Below are 20,331 nucleotides of genomic sequence, written 5' to 3' on the forward strand. Positions count from 1 at the left end.
GATTCTGGGACAAAAGTATGACAGCAGTAAAGTCAGGGAAGCTTGAGAAGCACAGAAAAGATTATTTATTTAACAAAAAAAAGAAAAAGAGAAAAAAAAACACAAATGTACTTATTAAGAATTCCACGCATGCTCCTAGGAGCCTGCATGGGGGTGGATCTCACAGTGCTCTCAGGGTTTGTTCACTAACTCGGGCCAGGTTTGCATTCTTACTTCTGTGTCCTGCACTTCTGTAAATCTGTCTGTTCTCCATCTTCAGATACTGTTTGGCCGACTTATGCTGCACAGAAATGAGCTCAAGTACTATTTTCTTTTAGCCGCTTGTGTTGGATTTCTCTGATGCCAGCGGCTGCACCTCAGCAGGTCTTCAGTTAGTTCCCCCCCATATCCTGCCACAAAAAAAAAAAAAACATGGTCCAGTGACCACAAGAAGGAAAGTACCTTCTTTTCTCCTCTCTGCTAGTTGTTGGGAATGTCACCGTGTCCTATTATCTGTGGTTCCGGTATAGTCACTGTTTGCATTCCTCACACTGAGCTTGTACATGTATGCATTTGTCTGCTCAGTGGCGTTGGTAATCACAACTGGACAAGGATTCAGTGAGACCTCTGCTAACCCCTACCATGAAATACAGGAGCCAGTTGTTCTTTGCTCAGCACCCAGAGTGCATGCTAACACCAGCTTAGCCTTGCTAAGAGACACCGAGAGTGGACCACAAACCTTCTTGGCAGACTTCTCTTAGTACACGTGCAGTAACTTAGTGATGGGGCAAGCTGATGAAGACGCAGATTTTGTTTTTTTAACTGAGTGGATAGGTATCCTTAATTTTTGAAGCCCTGGTTTTCAGGAAACAGGCAAAGAACTACCTTTATTTCAAGGGAAAGCATTTGAGGTTTCTTTGGATGCAATCTGCAACTTGGGGGGTGTGGGGGGAAAGTGGCAGGTTTAAAACCTTTCTTTGCTTGTGTCTGTCCTTGAGCTGACAGGGTAATTTCTTTTTCTGGATGAAGCTTGCAAAAATCTTGCTTATACATGTGTTAGAGTTGACTGCCATAATCCTGGGCATGTGTCATGTATATAAACAATCACTTTCCTGAACCTGCCAATGGTTGCATGTGTCTTTGATGATGTCATCTCAGAAGGAAAAACAGTACAGGAAAGAGAAGGAGGGATGCTTACATGCTCTTTGCAGATTCTCTTTGATCTGCCGTGAAGGTAGGAACCTGCAAACTTTGTTCTCAATGCTTACCTATTCTTCCATGTTCTGCTAGAATGTGACTAAGAAAAGTAGGGAGCAATATAATTTGTCAAAGTTGATAATGTGGAAAATTGCACTGGACAGCTTCTCAGCAGATCGCACAAAAGCTTCAGCATATGTGTGTCAGATGCCTTGTGCTTTTAATTGAGTGGCGTCACATTCATAACTGCTTGGGGATCATGCTTGGTTTCTGTGAGGCTCACTAATGTTTGTCTGGCCCAGCTTACGTGTCAAATGGAATCAAAGCTGCAAGGACCACAGCTGGATGCAGTGCTTAAGGTGGCAGTTGTGAACGTGGGTCAGAAGAGCCAGCAGCCACGCTTGTTTGAGTCACAGTGCTCTAAGGGAGGAAGTGTACAAACTGAGAACATGAGTATTGTTTGTGTGCCACCTCTCCTCTGTCCTTCAATCCTTTCAGGGGCATGAAACAGCCTGTTTTCTGAGGAGAGAAATGCAAAAGATCTTTCAAAAGTCCTGTTCTTTCTAACCTCTGTGACTTGAGTGTTGTTCCTTTATTTGCCTCTTTCTATGCTCAGTGACTGCTAACCAAGATTGTGCAACTGGCTCAGATAAAGTGCTTGAGGTACTCATTTTTCTGCCCTTTGAACTGCCTGTTTACAGCAACATTTAAAATTTTTAAGCCTGGTCTGGACAGAGTTATTCTCCACTTTGTGCTTAACCTAGAGTCTGTGGCCAGCCATCTCAAGTCAGTGCTTGCATCAAGGGCTTCCAGTTGTCACAGGCTGACATAACACTATTGAAAACATGGGTTAGTAGTGGCAGCTGGTTGTTTTTTGAAGTCAGATACTTTTGCTGCTGAATATTCTGTGTTTCTTTTGATATCTAAGTCTGTTGTTGTGCTGGACAGATACAGGTACTGCTTCTGTTCCCACCGAAGTTGATAAGAATTTGGTTGCTGGATTCCTTGGCAGCAGAACCTTGCTGCTTTAATAAGCAAGTACTGATACAGCCCTAGGTACTGAGGTGGGTCCCCAGAGGTGTTGCACAGCCAAGGGAGCAGGTGGATAGTAGGGAAGCTGCTCTTGTTCTTTTGTTCCATCATGCAAAGCTATTTATGTCAGAAGTGAGCCAGCATAGAAAATTAGAAGCATGCAATTCTCTTACATCCATATCTGCTGAGATTTTTTACCTTTGAGCTAAAGATGCACAGAGGCAATTGCTTTTTGTCACACTGTTTATATTAGTGTTAAATAATGCTGCTAAATCAGTCTGTAGAACAGCAACAGGAAAAAAGCCTCTCAGCTCTTCAGGTGTGACACTCACAAGCTGCTGCTATCTGCTGTAGCAGGAGAGCTGCTCAAGATGGGAACCAGTAGCAAATGACTGTGTAGCCCTTGGTGAAAAGAGCACCACCTTCCCAAGTGGAGCCCAAATTCACACTGGGAGCTGCTCTGGTGTACTGGTGCTGCATCTGCACTGCAGATGCTATGCATACAGACATACATTTTAGAAAGATCTGCAAAAGAATTCTGCAACTCTTGACTGGATCAGGATGTAACAAACTCTAAACTCCAGTTTAGTCTGAAGCAACCAGTTTAGATCTAGACTGGTGTCTGCTAGGTTTTTTATTCAGGGTATCCAGACAAAAGTAAACAGAGGAGGAGCCTACATTTTCATTGTTTATCAGAAATGTATCTCATTTTGCTGTACATTCCTTTTTTAGGACATGTTATCTGTTTAAAAAAAAAGAAAAAAAGAAAAGAAAAAAACAACAAAAAAGATAAAAAGCAAAAACAAATGTGTAGTGAAAATCTTCTGTAACTTTGGATTAAGAGGTAATTATGATCTTTTTAAAAAGAAAACTAAGTTATTTACTTTGTAAATGTGCTGATGGCATGGATCCATCTTACTGACCTCAGCATCCTTTTTTTTTTTTTTTTTTTAAAGATTTTGGGTTTTGTTTCCAATATTAAGTTATTTTAAATTGTGGTTGAAGCAATAGAAAATTGAAATATGGATTGTGCATGACTGTGTCTTGAGTGTAAAAATATTGCAGTTTGAAACTTGGACCTAAAGTATTGCAAATAAAAGTTATAAATACCAGTGGAGTGTGTGAACTACAGCTTTTCCTATACGTTCCGTTGATACTTTTTGACAAAAAATGTCAGGGATGGATAAAGATTACCAACCTCAATCATGTGCCCTTAGAAAGTCTTCATCTGTTTGTCTGTGTGAAAAACTTTCAGCTTTCACCCATGCCACCAAAACATCATGTTATGAAGCAGGATTTACTTTGTCTAAGCCTATACTTACCCTCTCCTGCTAGAGCTTCTTGTGTCTGCAGCAGCAAACAGACTCTTTGCTGCTCTGGTTTGGGTAAATGCACTGTGCTGCAACTTTTCAATGTGTTCTATGTCTATTTGCTCTGTATTTATTAAAAAACAAACAAAACAAAACATCCCCTCCTCATGAATGTGGTGAGTTACAGAGATGGCAGTAGTGATTGCCCCTACGAGAACCTCATTAGTCTTTTAAACTGCTTAATAAGTTCTTATACATCTGCTCACATAAAGCTGTGATAAGATCACCTGGCTGAGTGCTCAAAAGTTAAGTAACACCAAAATTAAATGTATATGGGCCACCATGGGAACACCACTCCTGTACTTGCTGTACTCTGCATGTCTGTACTGCATCTAGTAAATGCTCTAACTCAGAGGGGTTCTTTGCTAACAGTGGAGGAAGGTGGGAGGGGCAGGCTCCAGCTACCTGCTGTGGGTGAATGCATTTGGCACATTCCCCCAGACCTCAGCCTGGCCTCCCAGTGTCACCAATTTGTGTTTAACTCATACCAAGACATAGATCCTAGCTACTTGTTGCCACCAGGTCTGTGAAGGTGTCCCAGCTCTGCTGAGTCTGCACTTACCTCCAGGCCCTCAAATGCCTCCTGCAACCCACTGCTATCTGCCCACCTCACTGTGCTGCAGCTCTGCATCTCTTCACTCCAGCACCTCCTGCTCCCATGCTGCACCTCACCTGGCTTCTCCAATGCTGCTGTGTGTGACCTGAGCAGATGGGGGGAAAGCATTGCAGCAGCAGCACTTGCTGGGTGCCTTCAGCTCACCTGTCAGGAAACCCAACAGTGCAAGGAGCATGGCTAGCAATAGTGTGTGCATTGCTCACATGAAATGCACAAATACAATTTATATGTAAAATAGATGTAAAATACATATGTAGACAGGCATGTGAGCATGCAAACTAGTGTGTGCACGAGTACCCAGAAGAGATGCTATGGAACTTCTCTAACACATATATCATCTAAGCTATCCTTATATACATGTATATATACAGAGATATGTGTACCTCCCTGAAAAACCCATGTAAGGGTCCACGCTCTCTATCAGTTTGTATGTATTCTAGATTTGCAGATGTGCACATACAGCCTCTCAACACAAACATATATATATCTATATAAGGACACATATAGTAGTCTCTCTCCTTAACTGGCTCAAAATAAGATACAGAATATAACATATTTATGTACATATTTTGCATGTATGTACAGCAAAAAATTCAGTCATATAAAATATATATACATATGAAATATATATATATGCTCTTGCTATCTGTATGTATTAGTATAGTGTGTAATTACACATACAGAAATACACTGATATATACAAACTTGTATTTTAATACATACATGTATTACTATGTGCCACTACACAGGACTTGCCAAAAATAATGCCTATTTATTTCCATGAAAACAACAATAGATACAAAGAGCACAACAAAACTATTTGATAGAGCAAATTCTCAGCTACAAAACACTCTTTTTCAACACGGTCACCAGCATTAGCTGTGCATTTTCATCACCATGAACAAGAGCCCACATGCTTTGCTCATCAAAATTTACACCAGTGGAAGCACCCTGCTCTGTCACCACCACTGCAGTGCACTCCCCACCCCTCACTGTGCTCACACCCACTGTTTGGTCTCCAGAAACATTCAGCAAGCATCAAGGAATGGCAGTGGGTGCCATTTCTCCATACTGAGAAATTCAATGACACACCTTTGCTTCATCTGCACTTCCATGTCAGATGCCATGCTGTCAGACTGCCCCTCTGCTGCCATCTGTCACACAGCAACAACATAACAGGATACTGGTGGGAAGGTTCAGCCTTTACTGCTATATTGCCAGCATCTGCCTCTGACATTGCAGACTAGAATCACAAAATAGGAGGCATTACTTTTGAAGCAGCGTGTGTGTATAAATAAATAAAATACATGATATACTGATTTTATAAATGCTTTTTATGTTATACAGTATATTTTCTATATAATGTACAAATACGTACAAAAATGATCATGTTGCAATGTAATACCCTTTCATAGAATCACCAAGGTTGGAAAAAACCTACAAGATCACCCAGTCCAACCATCCACCTATCACCAGTAGCTCTCACTAAACCATATCCCTCAACACAACATCCAAACATTCCTTGAACACCTCCAGGGTCAGTGACGACTCCACCCCCCTGGGCAGCCCATTCTAGTGCCTGACCACTCTTTCAGATAAGTATTTCCTAACATCCTGCCTAAATCTCTCCTGGCACAGCTTGAAGCCATTCCCTCTAGTTCTATCACCAATTACATGAGAAAAGAGGCCAACCTTCAGCTCCCTTCAGGTAGTTATAGAGAGCAGTAATGTCTCCCCGGAGCCTCCTCCAAACTGAAAAATCCCAGCTCCTTCAGCAGCTCCTCATAAGGCCTGTGCTCCAGACTCCTCACCAGCTTTGTTGCAATCACTGCCCCGCTCCTGCTGGCAACACTGTTTCTCATGCAAGCCAGGATGCCATTGGCCTTCTTGGCCATCTGGGCACACTGCCAGCCGAGCACCAACCAACACCCCCAGGTCCATTTCCTCTACACATCTTCCAGCCACTCTGCCCCAAGCCTGTAGCGTTGCCTGGGGTTGTTGTGGCCAAAGTGCAGGACCCAGCATTTGGCCTTGCTGAAACTCATCCCATTGGCTTCAGCCCAGCTATCCAGCCTGTCCAGATCCCTCTATAGGACCTCACTACCCCCAGGTAGATCGACACTTCCAGCCAACTTGGTGTAATCTGCAAACTTTCTGATGATGCACTCAATGTCCTCATCCAGGTCATCAATAAAGATACTGAAGAGGACAGGCCCCAGCACCAACCCCTGGGGAACACCACTCATGACTGGTCGCCAGCTGGATTTAACTCCATTCACCACCACTCTCTGGGCCCGGCCCTCCAGCCAGTTCCTTACCCAGCCGAGAGTGTAACTGTCCAAGCCATGGGCTGCCAGTTTCTGCAGCAGAATACTGTGGGAGACAGCATCAAAGGCTTTGCTGAAGTCTAGGTAGACTACATCAACAGCCTTTCCCTCGTCCACCAGACGGGTCACTAAATTATAGAAGGAGATCGGGTTGGTCAAGCAGGATCTGCCCTTGGTGAACCCATGCTGGCTAGGCCTGATCCCCTTGGTTGTCCCGCACATGCAGCATGATCTCCCTCAAGACAATCTGCTCCATAACCTTTCTTGGCACTGAGGTCAGGCTAATAGGCCTGTAATTTCCTGGTTCCTCCTCTTACAACCTTTCCTGTAGATGGGAGTCACACTGGCAAGCCTCCAGCCTTCTGGGACCTCACCAGACAACAAGGAACAGTGGTAGATAATGGCGAGCGGCTCGGCTATCACCTCCACCAGTTCCCTCAGCACTCCTGGGTGAATCTCATCCAGCCCTATGGACTTGTGGCAGTCCAGTTTCCATCACTATATGTATGTTTATATATATATACATACATACACACACATACAGATACATACAACTATAAATCACTGTATTTTGTGTACATAATTAGAACATAAATGTATATAGATTGCTAAAAAGATATACATAATGTGTTTGTGCAAGTGTGTATACACAGATGTATACAGAGTATATTTCTACATATACCCAATATATTTAAAGGTATCTAGCATATGCTACAGTTATATGCATAAATGTATCATATATAGCATCCATATATAGCACCCTCTCTCTGGAAAATACTCCCCCTCTAGCCAACTACATGTAATATAGTATTTATCTTATACGTTGCATATATACAGTATATATAGAGTCCCTTTTATAAATACGTATCACACTATTTATATATATTTACTGTGCATGATCTATAATATAAACTATATATTATACATACTTTATATATGTGTATATATATGTACACGCACACAACACACATACATAGACAGAAGAGTGTCCTCTTTCTCATACAGAATCAAAGAATCATTCAGGCTGTAAAAGACCTCTCAGATCACCAAGTCCCACTGCCAGCCTATCCTGATGTGCCCACTATCCACATCCCTCAGTGCCATGCTGACCTTTTTCTTGAACATCTCCTGGGATGCTGACTTCCATGCACAGCCTGTGCCAGTGCAGCACCACTCTTTCCAAGAAATTGTTTTTCCTAATACATGAACCTCCCTCAGTGCAAATTAAGGCTATATATATATGTATATGCACACACATATACACATGTGTGTTTGTATGTAATATATATATATGTATATGTGTGTATATACAAACATTCAAAGCCCCTTGAACAGATAACTATAGTGTAAGCATGTGTATAGCTATGTATACATACACAACTATACATACATACACATACAGACATCTTCAATCCATCACGTATACGTGTATCTACGTAAAGAGCTGTGTGTAGGTACATATGTAAAAGATACATAGGATGAGATCTGAGACAAAAACCTAATATTATGTGTATTATCTATGTATACCTACATATGTCAGCCATGCAAAGGAGACACTGTAATGCACTCTAACTACATTATGTAGGACATAACATGTATTTGTGTCTAGGGGTACATATATATATACACAAATACAGACATAATTCTCTCTCTAGTCATCTATATGGAGTTCTAGCATGTATTTTATAGATGTATTGGTGCGTACACACACAAACAGTGGGCTTAATGTATATAGTTAGGTTTTAATGTATATAGGGAGATAGTGAATGTTCCATCACTAACACACTCACTAGCCATCCAATTTTTTTTAACTATACGTGTGTATAGGTGTACATGTAGATATATTTTTAAGCTTTTAAAAACAAATATTGCACACAGAGGTATACAGCTCCTTGTATAACACTGCTGTCTACATTAACAGACATCTACATAGACACAGAGCTTACATAACTGTCTCTATAAACTAATCATTTATAAATGCATAAGCACACATACGTATATACGACCAGGAGCTCTTCACGCGTGTTCTCACCTGAGTCGCACCCACAAAGCACGCCATGAAGTCCCCAAGCGCCACGTGCCAGGCCGCCAGGTAAGATGGCGGCCGCAGCGCCGCCTGCGGGGGACGGCGCAGAATGGCGGCGCGCGGGAGCCCCTCACCACAGCCTGAAGCGATCCGCGCGCGGCTCGAGCGCCGCCCTGCGGCCGCGCGCGCCCAACGCGGAGCTGCGGGCGGTAACGGCGCGGAGCAGCTGTGAGGGGAACAGAGGAGTGCGGGGATCTGCGCGTTTTTCTCTCCCCCCGCCCGGAAACTGACTGAGGGCTGCTGGGGTGACGCTGAAGTGATTTTTCGTTTATCTGAAACAAAAATGTTTCATTTCAGAAATAATTCAAGGGGTTTATATTTTGTTAGCCTTTTATTCAGGTCGCTTCCTATTGAAAAAAATAAAGGTTGAAATTTGAAATAAAATATTTTTCAGACTTGTTTCCTCTGTTTTAATGTGGGGATTTGCGGGGGACCAAAGCCTTCACCGAAGGTGGCACACACATACAGGCAGTTAGCACAAAACAGAACATTTCCCACAAGGTATGGCTGAATGCTGACAAACACCACCCGGTTCTGCTAACACTTGAGCTGGGAAAGCAGCCTGACAGGAACCTTCTTTGGGTTATGCTCTGACCCCAGTCAATCAGCCAGATGAGCCAATCCCTCCTTACTGCACCTATCTCAGAAGAAAGAGTTCTGGAAAACTGTCTGAAAAGGGCATTATACAACTCCCCAAGTGCTCACCTTTGCTGCCTGTGATCCTCAACAGCTCTGCAACCCTGGTGCTCTGCCTGTGTAGGAAGGTGTGTCTGATGGGCTGCTAGGAGGAAGCAGAGCTATTGTGGAGTAAAATAGGAAAACTAATGTAAACAGGTCAGCCCAGACTGAGTTGCAGCTCTCTGTGTCTTGCCTGAGCTCCGGTCTGTATGATACGTTTCATGCTTTTTTTAACAGAAATGCACCTTACTATCATATCTGAGAGCAAGCAACTCTAAAGCCGTGAGTTTTCAGAGAAGAGTTATACTTGCCTTTGGGGCTGCCAACTGCATGTAGCTCACATCTGACAAATGCTCTGCGTGCAAAATGGCTTCAGCCCAAGCTATTTAAAAAATAGTTGGATTTAGGTACTTGGTACATGCAGCTAAGCTGATGGCAGCGTAATATCCTTCATAGCTTTATATTCCAGCCCTAACATGCCAGACAAATCATTTTCCTCCCACAGCACTGATCCTTTTGGATGCCCTGAGCAGACTTACTTATAAACCCTTTTTGAAAACATTAACTCCACCAAGGGCCATTTTATAAGTTATAAACATTGCACAAAATGGCTGAAATAGTTATGAGGTACACAGAAATACAAGTTTCCCAGCTGTACAAAAGACAGAATAGTAAGCCTTTAGCTTCACTTTCAAGACCAAAATTTGCAACCATACAAAATCCATTTCTGAGACGCCTGACACAGTAAGCCTCTTATACACTGCCAGAATCACTGCATAGCTTGACAACTCAGAAATGTCTGCTGTGAAGGAGCCCTATTGACAGGCTACATGCAAAAGTTAAAAGGAAGTTTGTACAAGGAACCTTGCTTTGAGGAAAATCTGAACAATATCTGAACAATACCTATCCTCCCTCATACCCAAGTTAAAGTTTCTCAAAGATGTGAGCTCTATCAGCAATAAACCAATGCAAAATTTCCAAAAAGAAAAGCTGGTACCTGCTAATGTCATGGCATCTTTGTTTTACAGACCTGTTCCTGTCACAAACTAATTTTCTCCTCTTTCATTCTGGTATTGCTCATCACATCTAATACGGCAAAGGGAGAATTCTTCCATTGTAGCATACAGTAGATTAATCAAAACCTCCTTAGGAAGGTGGCTTCCATAATTGAGTTTGTCCTCCAGGCAAAGCCACAGCTGAACTGTGAGATGGTCATCTCTTGGCCAGAAATATCAACTTGTGAATCAGCTTGGGGTGGACAACAGGAAAATACAAAGAGCCTTTATGCAGGCAAAGCTGTCATGTCACTCCAAGATTTGCCCCTCTATTTTAATGTTGCCATGGCTTGTCTGGTTTTAAGTCCTATGACTGAAATCTTTGAGTAACAATGTTTTAGCCAAGGAACAGAAATGTCTTATCTTTATCAATAAGAGTGAAATTAATTTAAAAAAAAAAAAAATCAGTATAAGGGAAAAGAATTCCAATCAAAGCTCAAAAAACTCCCCCTCCCAAGGGGAGTGTAGCAGTGAACAAGGACATCAGACATGTGAGTCCATCTTGTCCTTGCCAGCCCGCCAGCCTGCTGGCATGTGGCTGTGGAGATACAGCTATTCCTACCTGCCTGGTGGGAACATGTAATGATGTGCTAGGATCTGTGAGAACAGTCATGTCTGCTTCCAGCTTACATGTCACGAGCTACTGAAGGATGCTGCTGGGGGAAATGGTTATGAGCTCATGTCTTAATGAGCTCATCTGCTGACAGTTAGTTTGGCACCTTTTCTACTGCTTGCTGTATGATGAACATATATATATATATATATACACACACACACACACATTTTTTTTCCCTTTAAAAGCCTCCCTCCCCATTATCCAAAATAATGGAGAGTTTTAGAGAGCTTTTTCTTTTTAAAGCAATTGTGAGTATGTATATGAAACCTTTGCTTACAAGTCATTCACACAGAAAGCACAGACAAGCCCTCCTGCTGCGAGGTGACAGCTCTGTCTGGCTCTGCAGGGCTTCGGTATTCATAGCTCTACGAGGTCATCACTGGAAAAAACCTTGACGGTGATGTGACCTGGCACCTCCTCGGCTTCTTGGCTGCCTCTCCCTCGAAGTTGCAGAGTCTGCTGTTCTCTGGGGTCACTGGGTGAAGCTGCCAGCAGCGCCTGTCCAAGGAACTGGTCACACAAGATGTTGCTGTTCCAGACCTAGAGACAAAGGGACAGAAATAACCCCAGCTGAAGCACTGCTTCTCTTTCACACTCTACTCAAAAAGGTTGTGCTGGAGGAGGTTCATTCCCATTAACCCCTCAGAAGAGCAGTGAGGAGGGGAGGCAAACATCTAAATTTAGCTAATTGTCTAGCAAGCATGTGGGAGATTCTGGATTTGCATGCTCATTTACATATGTTATGCAAATAAGGAGCTAAATGCAGCTTTTTACTTTCTAGGTCAAAGCCTGCCTAGAAGAGGAATGAAAATCAGCAGTTTGAGTTTATCAGCAGTAAAAACCTACGTGCAGTCAGCTTGTCTGTGCCACTCTGCCTGCTTGTGCTCACCTCCTGCTCTCTAGCAGTGCTTTTCCTGTGACTGTTAGAGCCAGATCCCCTCTGCTCAGAGTGCTCCCTAACTAACAGCAGTTGCTGTTCAATGGAAAAGATCTGGGCTAGAAAATCAGTGGAGCAGCTGAACAGTGTCAAGCATAGCCCAGTAAAGGAAGCAGTTGTTGCACTTGTCTTGCTTTTTTCCATCCCCTGTCCTTGGCAGTTCACTCAGTGTGGTTTATCTTACTTGGACAATGATGGGACTGTCGATGTTCTTCCTGTAGAAAATGACTTGCTTGTTGAAAATCGCACTGGTAGTATTGTGTTGTACAGGGGAGCGCACTTTTTGGTTCTCACACTTGATGAGCACGTAGGGATCTGCTCCTGAAACACAGCCATTACAACACAGAATAGTAGCTGAGACCTGCCCAGAAACCCAGCAGGAGCCACATTCTCCTTTGCCTGGCAGCACCACTGCTATTGAGCGTGGGAACAGGACACCAGAGTACACCACATCCACTGCTAGTTCCCTATAACAGACAGAAGTGAACTACCTTATTAATGAGTGACAACTGAATGCTCAGAACTAGAAGTTGAACACCGTTTGCCATGAAACCAGCCAACTCTTTAACTGGGATTGTCATCTTCCCATATCCCCTTACTGTACACATCCTCATTTAACACAAAGTCTTTAAAGTGAAACACTACACTTCCCAGCACTGCTCAAGACACGAGAGCCAAAATGCATCCATGTGTATGTAATCTGATATGTGGTTTGGGGCTACAGGGCAAAAACGGAAGGTTAAAACTGTTCATCCTCCACAGTTCACTGAACACATATCTCAGTGCCCAGCTTTGTAGTGCCTACATTGAAAATGCTGTCTACCACACTCTGATATGAGTTTTATATTAGTTTTAGGAGGTAATTTTCATGAAGCAGTTTCCCTTGTAGAAAACAAAATATTGTCAAAACACATAGGAGCATGCTACTTTCAACAAAATTTTCTGTAGGAAGCTGTCAAAGCAAGTCCTCCACAGTTTCTGATTTCATTCCCATGAATCTGATAGAATTTCTTTGGTTCTATTATTTTGATCTATGTTATTTTGAAGTTTAAATTATTGTTATATACTTCTGTCCCAATTAATAATTTAAATTACACTTTAATCATACATAACGTACTGAGATGATCAACATTTCAGAAACATGTTGTAGTTTCTACATTTAACATTTTCACTTGGTTATAAACATTGATATTTTCTTTTCATTCCAATAGGGAGCAAGAATTGCTTTGATGAAAAAAAAAAAAAGAACACCTGTCTTTATTCTGGAATGGGGCAAACCACTCCACTTTACTTTTAATTAAATGCAAGCGCTACATTTTTCTGTATTTCAATGCAAGTATTCCTATCTATTCTTAGTGTTAATTGCAGCATATCTATTTTTTCACCCCCTTCTACTTTTGCGATACATATTTTAAATAAGGCCACTGAATGTGCATAAATGTAAGTCAGATACCTGATCATTTATTTCTTACACACATTTTGACCATCTACCTGAACGTGCCACTACTGGAATGACAGTCATAAGGCAGCAACATTTTAGGGCAGCTTTCATTTTTAAATAATTCATACACAGCTTAATTTTCCTCAAACATATCACTCAAGCACCTCACACAAACAAACCACATAGCAGCTACATCCAAAACAGAAGGAGTTCCTTACACTGATGAGAAAGAAAGATTTTTCCGTATGCTGCACTGCGATTACATCTGGCCAGACATGTAGCAGCCTGTTACCCTGACAACATATCACACTTTCTACAGCAGGTACCAATGTACTGGCTTTTCTGGGAGCCAATTACTTTCTGTGTCACTAAAGGTGTGGATTTAGCTCTGGGGCACAGGCAGCACCATGCTATGTACCCAGTGATGGAAGGGCTCCACCATTCGCTGAGAGATTTGGAAAATGGACCTGAATAAAATGGGGTCTTGCATGAAACAGCTATAGGCTACAAGCAAAGCAACATCTGATCATTAACTGAAATCAAGAGATACAGGGCATAAGAGGTGGTGGGGAAAAAACATAGAACTTTAAGAGTTAACAGGAGAATTTGCTGGATTGCAGAACTGTTAATGAAGGGACTTGCTAAGTCAATGGAAAAGGAAAGCTAGCATTTAAAAGAAACAGATTAAAATTCTCAGAATGAGCTAGAAAAAGAATGGGAAGGCAGAAGACAGACATTAAAAGTACTTGCACAGCATGACCTCATGATTGCATTGCTGAACTGCCATTTATATCATAGAATGGGACAGGGCTGCCCCCAACCAGACCAGGCTGCTTAGTCCCCCATGCAACCTGGCCTTGAATACCTTGAGGGATAGGGCAGGAAGAATGGCTTTAAGTCTACAAGAAAAAAAAGAACTGGGAGAGCTGCATATGTGGAATGAAACTAGAAATGTTCTCAGCTTCCGCTGGCCCAGGTATCTATCCCCAGCACTAGGCCTGGTTTATGTGCAGTACAGTGACAATGCAGAAAGAGCTACTAATGTGGAAAAGCAATATCCTAGCATTCACTACAAGTTGGGAAGGAGAGCAACCTGAGCTTCTATTCTGGTAACCATTCTGGCAGTGGAATAGGTTCAGTTCTGTCATATATATGATTCAAGCTTTCCTGTGCTTTGCCTGGATATCTATCAGCTATTTTTGCCCTCTCCTTCCATTTCCTGAACTACTCCCAGGGCATCTGCCATTAAAGGCACCAGATACGCTCCTTACCAGGAATATCATATATCAGGAATCACAATACGTGGTTTAGAAAAGAAATGGTGAAAGGCCATTAAACATGTGAATTCAGCATGGAATTCCAGTGGAGAGGCTTAATGTAAAGATAATTTTTTTCCAGAAGTTAAGCTGTTAAGAAAAGGGTGCGACAGACAGTAGGGAGAACAATTTTTAGAACAGACTTGGGAATGACAGGCAGACTAAAATCCAAGCACACAGCACTTCCCCATACTCTTGCAAACCTGCCACTCTACTTGGCTTCCAAATAGCTGGATCAACTTCAGCACAAGCTAACTCAGAGAGAGGTACTTCCAAGAGAAGCAGCCAATATGTGTTCAGATTTGAGCCTAGGCAGCTAGATTCATCTGCTAATCTAGCAGCAAACCATCCATTACTTTTTCCTGACAGCACAATGGATTAAAGACAGCAGCAAGGAAGAGCTTTTAAATAAACATTTATAACAGAGATTAAACAACCTTCTTCTGTCAGGGGACAGGGTTCTAATGACAAGCAGCTTATGAGCCAGGCTGGAAGTGCACTTGCTATGTAATCTTCATTCTCTTCCAGTTTTAAGTAGTTTCTCAGAAATTTGTGCTAAGCCCAACTCTCATATGACAGTGAGAGGCTGATGTGATGAATAGTGCATTCAAATCTAGGATCACTCTAAGCAAGATGTATCAAAAAAAGGTACCTCTGTACAGAGTCCTCTTAGTTTCCACATCCCCATACACCAGTTCAGAGTATAGAGATATTCTGATGTTTTCAGGACACAATTTGTCACAGAGAAGTAATAAAATGCCTCAGTTCTCAGAAGCTTCGGAAAGAATAATATAATCCTTCATGATCATTCAGTTCTACCTTCTCTCTCTGCTAAGGGATGGTAGTGATGCTTTACTTTTTAGTGTATATTTACAATTCATGTGTGCACTGTTTCAAGGAATTTCTGTATTCAAGTATTGCAATGTACCAAAAAAAAAAAAAAAGCCAACCCAAACGTGAGAAACATGTGCCATATTCTACTTATTGTCTTACTAAAAATGGAATCCAGTATCAGTCAGAAACTTTGCAAACTTCCCTGCAAGACACCCTCAGAAGGCAGAGTGCAGTTGTTGGTGTTATACTTGTAACTGCACAGCTTGGTTTTAATGTATAGCACAAATGTGCATGTTTGACTTAATGATTTTTTATTTATGCACTCTATCTTCTCCATTTCTCTAAAGATGCCATAAGATGTGGCAATCTATAAGACAATCTATGAATGTACCCTGTGAGTTAGAGAATCTTAAAGGAAAAACAATGCTGATAAAGAAAGATTCAAATAGATTTCACAGCAGAATTCAAGGTAACAGGGAATGCTGATGGAAAGAATGATCTCAGCCTTCCTTCAGTGCCCCATGAATGGTACTGCAGACTGAAAAGGGACAAAGGCTTTTGCCAAAATCTGTGTGTTGACACAAAAGGAAAATATTTTTACGTTTTTGGTGAAGTTTTATTCAAAGGCAAACAATAAGATTCATTTAGGCTTTTGTGTTCAGATTTTGCTTATGTTTAAACAAATTCTGTGAGCCCATTTCCTATATACAGTTCTTCCCACAATAGTGTACATTTCCACTTTTGTCAGGGCAGTTATGAGCCCAGTTCTGGGTGCTGAAATCATAATGCAAGATATTTCTGCTCAACCTGAACATGTGTGGTAGCACTGGGTCCTAACAGTATTTTGGGCTGTGCTATGGAGTATCTATTACACATCAGTTTTATGTTCTATTTGTATATTCCTGAGGTCTGTGTCACAATGCACTGAATCTGACAACACTCTCTGAGCTGAAGCCTGCTCTTTGGCAGCTGCAGGCAATTGTTGTTAATGATCTTGTCAAGATTGTAATTGTGCTAAGGATTGTGAAATGCTAAGGGTGGAGAATTGGCTTTCTACTTTATTGCAGGAAATGTTAGAGAAAAATGTCTAAGGAATTTTAAATGGAGGGAAAAAAAAAACCTTAAAAATGGAAATGTCCTTGACAGGGCAAGCACAAGAACATACTGCCTCTTTTCAAAGGACTGTGTTGCTCTTTCTGTCACATTTAGCCCCTTCATTTATCTCATCCAAGCATCCTGTCTTTCTGAGAACATGGGGCCGTACTGCTTGTTTGACTGAGGTGTCTGTAGCTCATGTTTTTCAAGAAAAGTAACAAGTCAAATGAACTAAAGCAATGCCCTACATTTCTTCCCTTCAACACTCCTGTCCCCTGAAGAGACAACCAGAGTTAACAAAAAGGGACTTGCACAGTAGAAGGATTTACCCACTGCTCAGTGGTACAAGGACCAACTATGAAAAGGGAACAAAATTGTAGCCAGCTAGTGGGAGAAATCTTACAGTTGTTCCAAAAGTCTCAGGATGAATTGTATTCAAGGTCTAGGTCTAGCAATTTCTTTACCACAGAGAGTTAAAGAAATTGAGTTTCACATCTTAAAGTAAAGAGAGCTGAAGAGTTATCCAGACCAAACAGCTGATGTTTCATCAGCCTGGTCCAAGTTCACTGTATTATCTTTGCTCATTTACTTTCTCTCCTCCCAAGACTTAGTGCTGGTCTTCTATTCCACTGGTCATGGAAAGTGAAGGATGACAGAGGGAGAATAGGAGTAGAAAATGAGGAAGTAAATGACAACTGGACACGTTTCCTAATTAACTGCCAACATCAGGTACCAGAAAGACATTTATGTGTTCTTGTTTAAGGACACTTCCTTCACTGTGTGGGCACACAGCCTTGTACTAGTAATTTAACCTCTCCCTCTTGTAGTGTACCTAGCAAAACACCATATTTCTTCCCCTGAAGTGCTATTAAACCTGTGGTAACAAAGAGAGAAGTGTTCTGACAGCTATGAATGATATCACTGAGGTAAGTGTAATACACCACATGTGTATTCACATATGTTATTTGACAGTCTCCCTGGATTTTTCCATTCAGAAAACAGATACCCCTGAAAAGTTAATTTCTTACTAATCCCTACAAAAAGCTTCTTGGGAGAGACTGGCTACTACAGTCCATCTGCACCAGGATAGATGTCACACGACTCTTGCCAGTTTACATCGTCTTATTCATCTGAGTTCTCCTTTTGAACAAATCTTACAATGTGTTGAAAAGAAAAAACAATTTGTTTGGATAATTTCTGACTCCTTACATGTCAACTTAGCTCTACTCTGGAGGACTGAAGAAGCCCTTTCCACTCTTCCAGGCTTGTTTTACACTTACCACCTGACCCATCTTGCTCCTGTAAGCCTTCTGCAGAGTGGATTTTGATTTGGGTGATTCTGCGTGGATAGCCACAAAGAAGACTCCAACATGTCATTTCAGGCTTATCTGCTGTCAGCTCTCTGAAAAATCAAAGGAAAGCAATTGCAGCAATAAATTTCAAGCAGACTATCAATGATTTTGTATTTTTGGCTTTTTCTGAACTTGAGATTTGTTGCAAATTTGTGGTTCAGGAATAACAGACTTGCAGAAGTAAAAACAAAGCAAACCACACTAAATGTATTTCATCTCTTGTATGACAGCAAAACAAAACATGGTAGGAATTTTTTTTTTTTTAAACAAAAGTAATATCAAAACAAGACAAAAATTAATTGGACCTAGTTCTATTAAGAACTAGTTTTCCCCTCACAGATAACCACCAGTTTCAAATGAGATTGGTTAAAGACAGTGTCAGCTGTACCAACAAGTACAACACTCAAAGTTCTGCACAAAAACTTAAGGCAAGTACAGAAGCCAGATTAAAAGATCAAGAGTTCCAGTTCTTAAGTCATCAAGCAAAAATGTCGTGAGCATACACAAAAGCCAGCATACCACCTAGAGATTCTTGGAGGTGACTCAGGCTATCTTGAAGGACACCTTCTGCAGTTCTGAAGTGATACAACACTAGTTGTAGCTAATGAGTCAACAATATTTGAGGGCAACCAGGCAACAATTTTCGAGAAGATGCAGCCAATACAGGCAAAGGAAAGTCTCATGCAACTGTGAGTGCAGAGTACCTGAGCTTTGATGGCACATCAGTGAAGAGTCTCAGGATAAACTTTGTAGCGATGCCAGGAAGATACGTAGTTGGGATAAGGATGTAACGGCCTTGCTTAAGGATCTTCTTCAAGAATACATTGCGTGTATTGATGTATGGAGATGTGGCTACTCTCTCCTGCACAGTCAGCTTGTGTAGTCGATACCTTCTGTTATCTTCTACCTACAACCACAGAGCAATATAAAGATTAGTGCAAGGAGGAATATCAGAGACAGCAGGCAGGATTTTCCCTGCGTATCATGCAGCCTTTCACAAGCAGAAAAAACACTGTGGTTTTTCACAGTTCACTCACTGCAGTTGTGACACAGACAGACTCCTGACAGTCAACTTAGTGCTCCCAATGCTAGCCCATACTGGCTCCCAAGAAGTGCTGTTTTGCACTTCACTGTGTTGGTATATACATGTACTCATACATCCCTAAGTGGAGGTGATAGTTTGAGACTGGCAAAGACATTTGTCCACTAACAGACATTATGGTACTGCAGAATTTTGAATATTTGCAGAGATGCATGCACACTTCAAGGAGTTCTACTGCTAAGCTACACTGCCATCTTAGATGAGGATGAGACTTATCTGCCTGCTTTCTATAGCATGCTGTACTCCATGTGTGAGATGCAGCATTTCAGTCTTATACTGCAAACTCTCAATCCAGGGCGCATGAACAGATGCACACAGCCATATTTACTTTATTCTTCCCTGAATAATTACAGAAAATAAAAAGCTAGAGAATTATCATTTATATTTTGTTTTGTGAAGCTGTGCTTAAATATTAATACTATTCAGGCAACTAATGTTTGCCACAGCACAGTTAAAACATCAACCTATTCTCCTGTGAGCAATCACAGCCCTGCATTCTTTTCTGGTACTTCTCTTTTGTCTTCTGATAATTTACAGCATGGACTTCTGAAGGCCCATAGCTGTATTAACAAATCTGGCAGTTTCCAACTTTTCCGAAATAGAAAATTGTTGAACAGAAATTAAAGACACAGCACTGACATTTTTCTGAAGGTGCAATTTCTTTTCCAAGCCTTCCTAGCAATTAGATGCACACACTAGACATGAGCAAGGCACGGGGAGATTATGCTACTTTCTAGATTGACACTTTTCAATACATTTGGTAAGCAGGTGGTTGTCAAACATACAGGTGTGATATAGATGCCAACAGCTGTGACTGACTTAAAAACTAACTATTTTTGAAGTAGGGCCATAGCCTGAGTGCAGCCCCACTAGTTATAGCAAGGGATTATAAAATAATCCCTCTCCTTGATGAAAAAGCAGATGCATAGCTGTTTCTCTTGCTTTCCTCCTCCTGCTTTTGGTTCTTGTGTTTTCATTTTACACAATTTGCCCTAGGAGTGTAATTAAATTACTATTTGGGATCCCTTTGGCTTCTTTTCACATGTTCTCATTTCCTACTCACTAGCTTTTGAAATCGCTCTTGACACTTTTGACTTCTCTAAGTGGGAAAAGAAAAACTGCAGTCTTTCAGAACTCATTTACTTGACTGTATTTGCTGGTGGAATGGAGGTAGGAGCTTCCAGTGAGACAGAGAAATAAAACCTCCATGTTTCAAGCATTAGTACTTTTTTCTGTGAAGAAAGAAAAAAAAAATCTGTCTCCTCAAAGTTTGGAATAATGAAAAACATTTAGAATTC

General features: G+C 41.4%; 1 protein-coding gene across 7 annotated transcripts in view; it reads right to left on the reverse strand.

The window, feature by feature from the left end:
* Positions 1-2: 2 nt before the first annotated feature.
* CAPN6 (calpain 6) overlaps positions 3-20,331 on the reverse strand; it is a 55,566-nt gene continuing 35,237 nt past the window's right edge. The window contains exons 10-14 of one of the 7 annotated variants that reach the window (XR_016470983.1): positions 18,636-18,838; positions 17,860-17,981; positions 12,078-12,214; positions 8,554-11,496; positions 3-389 (exon numbers count right to left, since the gene is read on the reverse strand). Coding sequence is in view for 1 of the 7 variants with exons in the window: in XM_090150081.1 (XP_090006207.1) it covers positions 11,314-11,496; positions 12,078-12,214; positions 17,860-17,981; positions 18,636-18,838 (645 nt within the window). In the remaining 6 variants the exon portion in view is untranslated. Of the gene's footprint in view, positions 390-2,956; positions 11,497-12,077; positions 12,215-17,859; positions 17,982-18,635; positions 18,839-20,331 lie in introns of those variants that run through there. The other 6 variants (XR_016470981.1, XR_016470979.1, XR_016470982.1 and 3 more) reach the window with 6 other exon arrangements.

Source organism: Phasianus colchicus, chromosome 14 (genome assembly GCF_987193195.1).
Source record: "Phasianus colchicus chromosome 14, bPhaCol1.hap1.1, whole genome shotgun sequence".
NCBI lineage: Eukaryota > Metazoa > Chordata > Aves > Galliformes > Phasianidae > Phasianus > Phasianus colchicus.